Source organism: Diorhabda carinulata, chromosome X (genome assembly GCF_026250575.1).
Source record: "Diorhabda carinulata isolate Delta chromosome X, icDioCari1.1, whole genome shotgun sequence".
Lineage (NCBI taxonomy): Eukaryota > Metazoa > Arthropoda > Insecta > Coleoptera > Chrysomelidae > Diorhabda > Diorhabda carinulata.
In genome coordinates this window covers 35,146,915-35,160,382 of record NC_079472.1, presented here as the reverse complement: position 1 = coordinate 35,160,382, position 13,468 = coordinate 35,146,915, and the positions used below count along the sequence as shown (strand labels likewise).

General features: G+C 31.7%; 2 protein-coding genes across 5 annotated transcripts; one reads left to right on the top strand and one right to left on the bottom strand.

Annotated features, from left to right (window-relative positions):
- Positions 1 to 5,103, top strand: LOC130901265 (uncharacterized). Its single transcript, XM_057812487.1, has 5 exons — positions 1 to 189; positions 366 to 538; positions 1,770 to 1,992; positions 3,969 to 4,077; positions 4,861 to 5,103. The coding sequence occupies exons 1-5, from the start codon at positions 150 to 152 to the stop codon at positions 4,985 to 4,987; spliced, it is 672 nt and encodes a 223-aa protein (XP_057668470.1). The 5' UTR covers positions 1 to 149; the 3' UTR covers positions 4,988 to 5,103.
- Positions 5,104 to 6,293: 1,190 nt separating this feature from the next.
- On the bottom strand, positions 6,294 to 12,759 carry LOC130901678 (nucleoplasmin-like protein). Of its 4 annotated transcripts, XM_057813210.1 has the most exons (6): positions 12,603 to 12,759; positions 12,287 to 12,409; positions 10,466 to 10,615; positions 10,207 to 10,325; positions 6,840 to 6,881; positions 6,294 to 6,776 (listed from the first exon to the last, which is right to left on the bottom strand). In XM_057813210.1, the coding sequence occupies exons 1-6, from the start codon at positions 12,622 to 12,624 to the stop codon at positions 6,672 to 6,674; spliced, it is 561 nt and encodes a 186-aa protein (XP_057669193.1). In that variant the 5' UTR covers positions 12,625 to 12,759; the 3' UTR covers positions 6,294 to 6,671. The 4 variants fall into 4 exon arrangements, with proteins under 4 accessions (XP_057669193.1, XP_057669195.1, XP_057669192.1 ...); XM_057813212.1 differs by lacking the exon at positions 6,840 to 6,881; XM_057813209.1 differs by lacking the exon at positions 12,603 to 12,759 and having other exon boundaries at positions 12,287 to 12,541.
- Positions 12,760 to 13,468: the final 709 nt, after the last annotated feature.

Sequence of the window (13,468 nt, the reverse complement as noted above, 5' to 3'; positions counted from 1 at the left end):
TTTAAAGACGATAGATACACGATTCCTATCATGAATCAATATTACTTAGGTTACGAAAGTTCATACGATCATTAAGAAGTATATATATATAATGGTGATTTATGGATAAAATTACTTCCAATTAAGTTAGCTGCAATAACTTCGGTAGAATGAGCAAGAAAATTTTTGTGCTTTTGGTAGTTTTTTTAGGTAAGTGTCACTACACAGTACGTCCTTTATTAGCTGAATAAACAGTAAAATAATAATTTTTCGCAAGAGCACTTTATTATATCTATCTTTACAGCTACAATTTTATAAACGAAACTTTGAGAATTAGATTTAAATTTTATTACAATAATTAATATTTTATATCATTCATGTTCTAGCTGCACATAATACTGTGGGTAAACTTCACATATTGAGTCTAAATCAAGTAAAACGCTACGTCGAGGAGTTCATTGTCGATTGGTCGATAATAGTTGATGGCAGTTTGTTAGAAATAAGAAAGTATGTCGATAGATCGAGGGATACGTGTCAAAACTTTGAACAAAAACTGAACGTAAGTAAATTTTGAATATTGAAATATAAATTATATTAGCGGGATGGTCCCAGAAGTACCTACATGGCCCAATAAAAACAAAACACAAAAATTTTGAAAAAAAATATACCATGTTCAATAAGTTCAATACCCTTGACAATCGTCAAGCTCCTTAAAATTACTAGCGAAATCACCTCTTCATTCTTGGAAAATCTTTGTCCACTGAGTTATTTTTTCAAGTCTGGTAACAGGAAATAATCCGAAGGGGCTAAATCTGACCAATAGGTTGCATGAGGTAGCAAATCAATTTTTAATTCAATAATTTTAACCATTGAAATAACGGATGTGTGAGCTGGTGCATTGTCTTAATGAAACAACACTTTCTTTTTAGCCAAATGCGGTCGTTTCCGCTTGATTTCTTCGCTCAAACGTTGCAATAAGTTCGCATTGATAGTTTTTCCTTTTACAAGATAGTCAATGAAAATTATCTCGCGTGCATCCTCAAAAACCCAGACCATGACCTTACCTGCAGATGGAACGATCTTTGCCTTCTTTGAGTTCTCCCTTTTCGGTCCATTATTTCGATTGTTTTTTTTTGTTTTGGGGTGTGAAGTGATGACCCACGTTTCATCCATTTTCAGTTAATATGCGCACTTTTTGAAATGTCTGTTAGCTGGCGCACTTTCAGTCGACGAAACTCCAATACCGCTTTATGGATACGACATTTTTGTAGTGGTCACCTTATTTGATCGAGCATTGCGATGCTGGTTTTCTGATAACATTTACTATTGCCAAACAAATACTAAACGACTTCAAATTTGAAACATATGCTGTACAGATTGTGTACTTTCCAATAGTGGTATTTTCCAAGTAACTATCGCCACCTCTAGGTCAGACAAAGTACTTCTGGGACTATCCTCGTAGCATTGACAAGATGGTACTATCCATTATAAATTTGTCATAATAAGTAAACATATAAATTTTATAATCTAGTAAGACAGTCTGTTCTCGTTTTTTTTGTCGTCGATTGTCGGGCTTGTCGACATCTGTTTGTCAACTATAGAATGAAAAATCTATTTTCCATAAATTGCCGTCAAGAGTAAGTAAACTTTTTGTGTTTATGTGTGCATTTTTATGCTAAATAGGTGATAGCGTTAAGCGATAACGATACAGTTAAGAAACGTTGTATTTTGATGTTTTTTTGAACCAACAACGTATTTATATAATTTTTACTGCATTCAAAATATTTTAGCAAACTCGTACTGATGTGATGATATGTCGAAAGGAAATAAAAGTTGGTGAAAACACTGTGTGTAATACATTGCAGTCTTTCGTTTTGAAATGTACTGTACCAGTACGACAATTACTAAATGACTGTTTACCACTTGATACTAAAGAAATACCTGGTTTGATAGAGAAAATTATCAATGGTTTAGTTAATCAAGCTTGTGGCCTAACCCTTGAAGAAATGATCGGTAAGAATTTTCAGAAAAAATGTGTATAAATAGATATCTGGTCCACAATTTATTCCTATATCATATTTTAAGAAATACTCTTCCATTATCTTTAATAAAACAGTGGAGTCCCGATAATACGAAAGTCCTATTAATCCGAAACCGAAATAAGGATATTTTAAGAATGAAAAAACGAAGAAAGGATAAAAATAATTAGTGTATTAATAAAAATTACAGTATCTTTCTAATATATTAAAGTGTAACGAACAAAACACAACAATATTCTAAACTATACTGGTTTAAGAAAGTCCACTACAGTTATTTGACGGCAAAGTTACTTCAACGTCTGAAAAACAACGTATCCGCTGGGGTCAAGGTGGACTGTTGTTCAACGTAGCGTAGCGCTACATCAAAGGCAGCCGCGGCGTCCGAGTGTGATACACTCCGCTCACTGTCGTAGTCAGCTTCACCTTCACTCACATCTGACACGTTGTTTGGTTCTTTAAGATCCATATCAACAATCTGCTGATCATTTAAAATTTCATAATCGTTATCGTCAGCTTGTAGCCACTCTTCCACATCATTTTCATTAGCGTCACCACAGCCAGGAATATTTTGTAATAGCTTCTGCACCTGTACAACTGTTTCTATCTGCTGGTTAATTTGGGGTTTCTTCGAAAGTTACGCTTGGCCAAATTTTTTTCCAGAATTTTTTCAACATCCATTTGTAGATTCCATGATTTGGCAACCCAATAAATTACATCTTTTATATTTACTATCATCTTGAGCTTTTGAAATAATAAGAGTGTTTCATCTTCAAGTATTCGTCTCAATAACTTTTTCTTGTACGAGGCTGCAGTACATGTTGATCCATGGGTTGGATCAAAGGGGTCACGTTGGGTGGGAGGAAAACGGCCTTTATATCTCCACAAACTAACTATTCACTTGAGGGATGTTAAGTGGCATTATCGAGAAAAAGTAAAGTACGAATAGGCAAACCATTTTCTTTACAAAATCGAGTGACTTCGGGAACAAATTTGGCATCAAACTAGACTTTTTGATGTCAGGTGATTCCCCCTCCAACTTAATGCGAAAAAAAATTATACGTTGTATTTCGTATTCATATGAATTTTGGTAATGATTCCATTCCAATCCTAAATGGGTACACTCCCAATAATTTCGGATTATCAGGACTCCACTGTAGTAGAAGTAGGTACGTATCTTCGGTTTACAAAATAAAAGTTATTGTGCAAAAATTCTTCAATACTACTCTCTAAAAGTTACTGAGTAGTATCGTTAATTGGAGTGGCGCAAGAAGAACACTTAAATTTCAAACCATTATAATTTACTTTATTTTGATTACATAAAAAATGGACTCACTTGAATATAATATTTAGATTATCCAATATATGATTTTGTAATATCGATATGGACAGTTTGTAGTGAACTGGTCACTTTTAGAAGAATACTTCAGACAGATGGCGTCCTTCCACGTCGATACAGATCAAAGTCTTTTTTCAAAGTTTTCTATTACTTTTGACAATCACGGCAGGCAGGGACGGCAGGGACTTTGAAAAACCGACTCCCTAACTTTGTCGACATTTTGTAGAGTTCGCGCCGTGCGAATGGTATGGAACCATTTAGTGGAACATTGAACTCTGTGCGGAAAAGTCGTTGAACAGTAATAACAGAATCATTATTTTTGAAGACATGGTCAACAGCAACAACCAGCCCCGCTCCTCAACTCAAATTCATGCGTTCTCTTCTTTTTGCGCTACCATTTAGTACAGAACTACTAATAAAAGACAATCAACTTGCCCGTAAATTCTTCAAATGAGTATGACACAAGAATCTTGAACATACTCTGTCATCAGATTCATGAGCACTTTGAAATAGTGCGTACGCGCTGATAATAAAGCACGTTTGGGATTTCTGATTCTGAACTTGTTTTGAATATGTTCAAAGTTGCTAAAACATTAATTATATCTTTTTTCTAGAATTCCTCAATCCATGTCAATTCAAGAAAAATGCCTTAGAATTTAAAAGTTGTCAAGACCTTAAAAAAGATATACCCAGAAATTTTCCAAGTACGAAAAAAGTTTGTGAGTAAGTATATTGTTAGGTTTTTCATCAATTTTGCTTCTAACAAATCACAATAAGTAAAAACTGTTCATTATGGAAGAAATTAAAATTATTAATGTGAACTTGGTAATCTGTTAATTGTGGTTAGTCTACAATATTCAGTTGCTCTTCTTTTTATAAGTCCTGGTTGTTTTGCCTTCATAGAATATTGTGTATATATATTGAACATAATATATTCCAACATTAACCTCAGTCTTATATTATGTTTTGGTATTTAATCAGTAATTCTTCTTTGTATTGACATTATTTCCTATTTGTATACATACAAATTTCTTCCATATGCTTTTTAAAATTTCACTCCTGCTGAATGCGAGCATAGGCTTGAAACAAATTTTTATTAGATAGTATTTATACAAAGAAAAATACTTTTGAAAAGCATTTAGTGGACTTTATAGTATTCTATTTCTTTCGCAAGCAATTTTTTATAAACCAAATTGTCAAAACTTTACAAACAATTCAAAAAATAAGATTTTGTTCGAAAACCGCAAATGAAATTGAACTTCATAAAAAGTGATGATTTGAAAATTATTTTGATCACGAAAAATATTTCTTTCTTTAGTGTAATAAATTGTTATATAATAATTATAGTTGCATACTAAGAATAGGGTACTTGCATTTTTTAAAAAGTATTTTTTTGTTTACTTCATAAGATCTTCATATGAGATAATGTCGGAAAGTAAAATATTCAATTAAATGTGCAAGTACCCTATTGTTATAATAGAACTTAAGTATTCTTTTATTTTTTAGTTTATTGAAACAGGCCAAGAAATGCTCTTATGATGTTCACACTGCTACCTGTACAAATCCAATAACTTTGAACGTATTTGCAAAACTCCACAAAACGATTGAGGATAGCACTGATGAAATATGCTAAAATCCAACAAACAATGTAGTTTCTTAAAATTGTTAATGTACTTATAAAAACAGAAGTTTGCTCTTCAACATTTTCAAGTTTTAAAAAGTAAACTGAAATATACGTAAAATCTTTTATTACCTTCATTTAATTATAACCTTTGCTCCCAATATACACTTACACTGCAATTCATTTTTCTTATGTTAAATTATAATTTTGACTTGAGAGAATAATCTTTGGACTTAGTACCATGATCTTATAGACTGCAGTCTTAGTACATAAACTATTGTAGTTTACAAACATGTTAAAATCTGTGAAATATAGAAATAAACCTAAATATCAATGATAGCTCATTAGAACTGTGGCGACCACGCCATGTTCATTTAAAGATACATAATATGGGAACACTTTCATTCCCGAACTTCCTGAAAAAACCAATATTTCAACGAAATCTGACTGACCGTCGCATGTCGCAGGCAAGTTACATTTTTATCAAATCTTCCTAATATCATAACATGCAATTAACTTATTCCTCTCATATATATATATATATATATATATATATTTGGTAGCAGGTTCCAGGGAAAACAACAATACCTACTTCTACCTTCCCGTTGTATGAAAACCCTTCATATTTTTTATTTACACGAAGCCAACAGAGGCGTTTTGAACCCTAGTTTCTTGTTTCTCGAACGCCTAAGTCATCATTAGCGGAGCTACGCTGCTCCTAGAGGTTACACACGCATGGGGAATAGCTGCTAAGTTCAGTTTTAGCCAAATATAATGAAAGAAAATTTCTAATGAAAAACTGAAATTATTTCTAATAAGCTGTTACTCGACTAAATTTTACCAGATCCCCGTATAAAATGTTCTTTGTCGTATCATTTCCAAATACCTACTTAAAGCAGCATCCGATTTGGCGAGCGAAACATGAGTATAGATCCGATTCGCATATTCTTCGCGGTTCGTTCCCCGAAAATTGTCGGTTTTAGTTCCGCGATAAAGGTCTCGCTGTAGCGAACACAAGACTCTACATTCGCGGGTTGCTCAGTCACTCAATAGCAATTGTTTCTTTAAGGTGTAACTGTAAATTGCCAAAACAAGTAGTAAACCACCTACTGCAGTGTTTTCACTGTCCATACCTACTACAAAAAACTTTGAGAAAACTTGCATACGCGTAAAGAGCCCAATGCGATCCTGTGGCAATCTTATCCGCGATTCGCGCGTGAAATTTTTTATGGAAAATAGTCTTCATTTTAGGTCTTGATTAATAGAAACACTTTTTATAAATATGTAATTTTTAGTGAAAGGTTAAGTAAAAACTATATTTACTACAAAAAATGGTTTTAATGAGGCTGCATATTTACAACAAAATTGGATGATCTTTCAAGAAATAAATATCTCAAACGCTGTCCGGCTTAAAAATATTTAGATCACATTTAAAAACTAAGATTTATACCTGGAATAAAAGAAACTTTCACAAACTTATGACGTCAAGAACATACTATACTTATTCAGAATTGTCGCTTAGACCTGCCGAATAACTCTAGAAATACATTAAAAAACTAACTTAATATTACAAAGGAGGAGGTTAATTTTTTGGTTGTACATCACATCGATGAAAGTCAAATAGGAGAATAATCAAAAGCAACTGTTTTTTTGACAGCATCAATACGATGTACATACATTCTTAGATGTTAATGTTTTACTTCTTTGCAGCCTTGGCGTTATTTTTGACAGGAGTTTTTCCCTTGGCGTTAGTTGCTTTTGCTTTTTTGGATTTTGGTTCATCCTCCTCTTCGTCTTCCTCCTGAAATATAAAAAAACATTGTAACGGTGACTACTTAGTTGTTACAAGTCGATCAAGTCACACCTTTACTTTTCCATTTGAAACTTTCCGTTTTCTACCGTCCTCCTAAAAAAATGGGAATGTCAATAAAAGGAAAAGGTCATAATGCCATCCACCCCATTGATTACTAAATATTTAGATCACTATTATTAGTGTCGCTACTTTAATACTAGACTGGCGGGTCTGTTCTTTAAAACAAGTACAATGTACTGAATTTAGCTTGCTATCTACATTGCTTCGAAAGATGTAGAGATTTCGCAGCGATAAAAATTGTACTTGTAATATTAGAAACATTTCAATTCAAAAACGTCCCTTTGAATTAAAGTTCATTTTGATAATAATATAAAATGTTCCTATTTTTAATATGAAGGATTTAGCACTAAGCACTATAGACCACGTGTACAGATTGGCAAATTTCCTCTCCATTTTGAAATCTGATGCACGCCACACACAAAAAACGAGTATGACATACAACTAACAAGTTAGTCAACATCGACTAATTCTACGGTGGTTTTTAGAAGTTTAGAAATAAGAATATAAATGTACAGTAGTTGATCCAAAAAATGCAATGTAGGAAAACCATATGAACAATTTGAAGAAATTTCAAAAGTAGCCTGATCTAAGAATTTGTCAAAAATAAAGAATCATGAATACATGACCATGGTCAAAACAAGATTTTTGTTTTCAGCAAAACAAACAGATGCCTTTTGTTGATAAAAAAATTAACTCCAAAATGCAAATGGTCTTATGGAATGTGAATTTAGCTATTTGAAAAGTAGATCCAAAACCATATTAAATCCGTATTTAATTAACACAAAACATACTATTTTCAAAACATCTTCAACTTCAAAGAAAAGTTTAGTATAAACCTAGAAGTATTTGTTGTTTGAAATAAGGTTCCAGTATTTCGTAAAAAAACACAGAATACAGTTTTTCTTTACCAGTTTGAATGAAATAATTAGCCTCTCAATATTCAGCCTTTTCATTGAAAAAATATCTATGAAACCATGAAATTTCGCACATTTTTGAAAATTGATACCAGCAGAAGATTTTTTTACCATAACTGACATAGCCCTTACAGTTTGCCAGAAATTTCATATCAACATATCAAATTTGTTACAAAAGGTTTTTTAATTACTATTTGTAACTTGTTTTTACTAACAATATGTCTGATGTCTAGCATAACAGAACCAATGTCAGAAATCACAGTGATCAATTACCTAAATGTGATTTTAATAAGACTGAGATTTCTTATGAAATGGTAATTTAATAAATATTGAAATAATGACATTCATCTATAAGGAACATTTTAGAACATTTAATTACAAAAGACGTTTTCGATGTTTTTTCACATATAAAAGCAGTATGTTGAACGCATTGAAATGAAAATTATTTGGAAAGCCGCTTTTATTTAGACACTTAATAAGATTCTAGTTCGAAAACGGAATTTCAGTGAAATTTATCATTAATAAAAGAAATGGAACATTCTTTGTTGCATTACCAATATACAGTTTTTACAAATCATGCAATTTAAATCGATGTTTGAATGAAATCCATTTTAAAAATTGAAAAGTGGATCATTTACTAATAATTGCACAAATGAATAAGGAAAAGCAATATAGAGGCAAGCTCAATGCTCAGCACTCTCACACACACTCATACATACAAAATATATTCTGTTCACCTTCTGAAATTTTCCAACTTCACTTTATTAAATAAACACATTAACAAAATATTAATATGACCTTTTAATCTTGACAAAAACGAAGAATTACAAAACAAATTTTTGACAGTGGTAAGATTAAAGGCAACTATAGACTATATCATTTGGCCGGGTCGACAGGATAAATTGGTCGGATCAGCTGTGATATCAGGTCGAATGTAGACTATAATCCTGTCGTTCCAACTGATTATTCAACCAAATCATAAAGTGTGTAGCACTGTTGGATGGATTTCATTCCTTTGTAAGATTTCTGTATCTTAACAGAGACGGAAGTTGATGAGGTTTGGTATGTAGGTTTAATCCTCATGAGGATTCAAAATATTTTAATATTCATTGCAGAAATGAGAAAGTGAATCTACGCTGTAATTGGACAAAAAAAGATTTTGAAACTAAAAAATCGCACGAATAGTGTATAATTTGAAAAGAAATTGCTTGAAATAACTTTGAGAGTTTGATACGACCTATAACCCAACCTAACAAATTGTTTATTTCACACTTTATACAAATCTACAATTTCACCTAACAAGTTTTGAAACTATGTCATTTTTCATGCACCAACATTGCTATTGGTATTTAACTACATATCTGGGACATGTTTCCTTTCTTACACTACTCCTATGCAAGTATGAACACACTGATCACCATGAAGCTTCAATTCTTTGACTGTCAACTCCTTCCGGAGTCATGAACTCTAAATCAAGATGCACTGTCTCATAGAGATAACCTTATTTTGTCAATTAGTTGCAGCAAGTCATCTATCTGTGCGTATCTTTGTATTGTACCTTTTTTCACATGTTTTAGGATAAGTAGGATCTCCATCTTGGAAATTATCCAAACACTTTGTTTGGAAAAAATTATTGTATTTACAGATTTGATAAGCCCAGAACACATTATAATGATCAAAGAAGCTGTTTCTGCAATTTTATTTTTCATATTTACTCCCATCCCATTTTACATACCAAACCCCAACACAATCCATCACAATACAGAAGTCTAGCCCGCTTTCCATCAACGTTAATGCTGTTAGAACAATTTCCAACTTATGTTGGTTAAGCAGAGCCATAATAGATTGTAGTTTGTGTATAGACCTGATAATCTATTGTGGTTTTGTGTGACCACAAATCAAGATATAGTAGACATGCCAACACAAATTAGATTGACTACATCGTGTTGGTCGTGAAATCTGAAGCAAAACACGATTTGGTTAGGCTATTTGTCGGCCCCACTAAATCATAGTCTGTAGCCGCCTCAATCCTAGACTTATCTACTTTACTTAATATTAAGTCAATATGGATCCCAATGTAAATAATGACCAAATCAACCAAACACATTTCTTTTTCTCAGTGCAGATGCTTTACTATATTTCATAATATTGATAACTTTCCAATGACTACAGTAGTGGTATTATTAAGGTATGATTTTTAACAAATTTTCCTATAAACAAAAGCTTCAGTACTTAAAAAATTTTGGTTAGAGGGTTGAAAGGTTTTAATCTTATATAGGTAGTAAACCCTTTGAGGGCCACAGATTTTTCCTGATACAGGTCATCCATTCTTGTTCTATACTCTTTTTCAAAACATTTCCAGATTTTCAATTAGACTTTTCAATGAAAAAGTGAAGTTTGTGAGGTTGAACAGAATGTATTTCATTTACAAATATTATACTTACAGCGCCTTCTTCGCCCTCTTCATCATCTAACATTTCTTCTTCTAGTTCGTCCATTTCATCAAATTCCTCCATTGGACTACCAATCAGGTGGTGTCCAATTATGTGAACTGGTCCATTTCCTATAAAAAAAAGTTTATTAATTCTGAAAATAAAATCACATTTTATTCAGTGTTTTTGACTAAAACAAATTTATAAAATAGACTCTAATTTATAACAATTGATTACATCCAATTCATTACAAATAAGCTTTTTTACTTACCTTGTATGAGGGAGAATGTAACTGGAGGATCGGGGAATGACAGATCTAACAATACTTGACTGTTGGGACCACCAGCCTTAAGTGTTGCTACTGGAATTTTTACGGAATCTTTCCAGGTCATGGCTTCTACTTGTACTACATTTACCTCACCTAAACAAAATATTTATTTAATTTTTTCATACTAAAGATTTGGTAATTAAAATAAAACAATATATTTTAGTTTCAATTAAAAATAGAAGAAAAATAACCACCATCATTTTTCACTTGTCAGATGACAAGTCAAAAACTGATAAAGTTAAGCAGGCAACTATTAACTTGACATTTTTTGAGATTAGATTTCAAAGTTTTCTAGCTCCAATAGAATTGCATGTGTGCAAGTGTAGCCCATAACAAACCACCCCATTTCATTACTATTCCACCACCATAGGCAAATATTGGTTTTATGAAGCAATGGAAAAACCTTGTTTAGTGAGACACTGACCCCTGTACTTTCAGTCCAAATAACTTCAATGTGCTGAGGTTCACAGAGGTCTGGCATTCCCAGCTTTCAGATCAAATTCACCTTATCATACAGAAAATCATGCCATTTTATCAAATTAACACAATTGCTGCAGTTCAATCTTTAGGGCTGAGATTATTTGATTTTGATGGATGTTAAAAGATCATTTTAGGGTCTTGATGAAGTTATAGAACTAGGTCCTGTACCTGCCAAAGTGATTTTAAATATAGAATTTCTTGCATTAATTTAGAATTATAACTGGAAAATTAGTGAAGTTAACTGTTTCATCAAAAGTTTCAACATGATTATGTGTTAATTTTGCTGTGGAGCTATATTATCATGATTAAAACACAAACTAGTACTAATCAGTAATAAATGGTAGCAAATTGTTATATTGCATTTTCAGTTCAAATACCAGAAGGTTGGGCATTTTACACATTCTTCTAGTGTTTGTTTCACATTTAATGCACACAATATCCAATAAGCAAAATTATTTAAGCGAATACAATGACAAAAGTCACAAACATAGCATCATTGCTAGGATTACAGCAAATGTGTATGTTACTTAACAAATGCAGAGTTTTATATCCACATAATTCTTTGTAACGAGATTTTGATTATAATTACTGACGATCTTTGTTGCAGATATAGAGGTAAATTTAGTAAATGGCAATTTAGCTGGTCCCTCTCTATTATATATATTTTATACTACTATATATATATATATATATATATATATATATATATATATATATATATATATATATATATATATATGTATATATAAAATAGAAATGATTGTTTGATAACTATTAATGCTTAAAATGAAACAAAAACAATGATCTATAGTAGGAATGTATTAGATATTTTAATAAATATAATGGTAAATTACAGTTGACAAATAATTTGTCACACGTTTGCTAAAAGTTGGCGTCATTTCAAAAAGCAACGAATTATAGTAAAAACAAAATGCTAAATCAATTAGAAATAAATATTTACTGCTACCAAAAGCCTAAAAAAGCACTTGCATTTTTGGGGCCCAAATAAGTTATTAGTTATCCTCAAAGTGATTACATTAATGCAAAAGCGACTTTGAAAATATGACGAATCTAACAATAAAACAATATTATAATAAAAAGAATAAGTTTTCCGAAGCTTGGACGCCGAGTAATGGCGTTTACAATGGGCGGACATAACAAAATTTTAAATATTGTTAAACGTAGTAATTATGGAACAAAGACATATTTTTAATAAGCAACAAACAGAATGAATATGAAAAATATACTTAGGAAGCAGTATTTGAAAAAATTAACAACACATACCTTCGGTGGCTTCGGGTCCTAACAAAGCTTGTTTGATTATCAGTTTGTGTCCTCCTTGGTAATCTTCTGCTCCTTTTGCTTCTGGATCCCATACTTCACTAGTTTTTCCTTTTAATGTTAAAGCTGCAAAATGAATTGAAACAACCATTGTATAATAGAAAAATAACTCCCGTTGATGCTACTCTTAAGGACAATGGCGCGCAAATGCCGGCTATCAGAACAAGACTAACGTATTAGTATAGGAACATTAGCCTTCTTATGTGACGTATATATAAAAAATATATGTCCAAGAAATATGAAAAGACGAAAAACTTACCAAAAAAATATTCATCTGCCATTTTTGATAAAGGATGGTATTAGATTTTTCAAGAAATACACGTGAAGTGACCACCGGTAAACTGGCCGAAGATGAAAAGAGGTTGTTGAGTTCAGTTTGTAATGGCGGTAGAATGAGAAATCCATTAGGGGGCGCTGCTGTTGGGAAACAACAAGCAATGCCTAATATTCCAGTCGTCAGCTCAAGTAAACACTAAACTAATCTAATGCATGAAATATAAAAAACATTTCAAAATTAAATCTCTTGACTTGAGTATTTTTTTGTCAAGTTTTATTTTTAGATTTTAGATTGTTATTTAAAGAATTCATTTCTGATATATTCTCTATATTTTTTGTGTTTGGAATAATTATGTTTAAACATTATTAACCATCACGGCACATAAATCCTTTCAAGATTTGTCTAAAGGTTTATATGAACGAGATGTGATTCTGAGTAATGTCATACAGCTGAGTATATTATATTAATGGATGTGATATTTTCCCGACTTTGTGAAAATAAAGTGAAATATTAACTATCGAAATATTCATGTAATCATATCAATATAAAACAATGATACATTATTTTCAATGAATAATCAACAGCTAATTACTAGAATGAAGTGGAGGCAACCGTAAAAGATTATAATAATTCATGAACATTCAGCTTCTAGTCGATTTATTAAAATAACATAGACCGTATGTTTAGCCATGATGAGTTTCCATTTACAAAGTAATCACCCGGCACTTCTAAGAAAGTAAAATAGTATTGCAATGTTCAAGTGAACTTTATTTCATGTAAATTTTCAGTAGGACATATTATTGCTTTTATTATGAGAATTATGCTTTTAAAACTTCAAGCCAAATCAA

Excerpts from the sequence above, each read along its gene's own strand:
- LOC130901678 (XM_057813209.1), bottom strand. The coding sequence starts at position 12,434 with ATGGTTGTTTCAATTCATTTTGCAGCTTTAACATTAAAAGGAAAAACT. Across the intron at positions 10,616-12,286 it reads AGGACCCGAAGCCACCGAAG|GTGAGGTAAATGTAGTACAA; the intron begins GTATGTGTTGTT and ends TATTTTGTTTAG. Across the intron at positions 6,777-6,839 it reads TTTCAAATGGAAAAGTAAAG|GAGGAAGACGAAGAGGAGGA; the intron begins GTGTGACTTGAT and ends TTTATATTTCAG.
- LOC130901265 (XM_057812487.1), top strand. The coding sequence starts at position 150 with ATGAGCAAGAAAATTTTTGTGCTTTTGGTAGTTTTTTTAG. Across the intron at positions 1,993-3,968 it reads AACCCTTGAAGAAATGATCG|AATTCCTCAATCCATGTCAA; the intron begins GTAAGAATTTTC and ends TCTTTTTTCTAG. Across the intron at positions 4,078-4,860 it reads AGTACGAAAAAAGTTTGTGA|TTTATTGAAACAGGCCAAGA; the intron begins GTAAGTATATTG and ends TTTATTTTTTAG.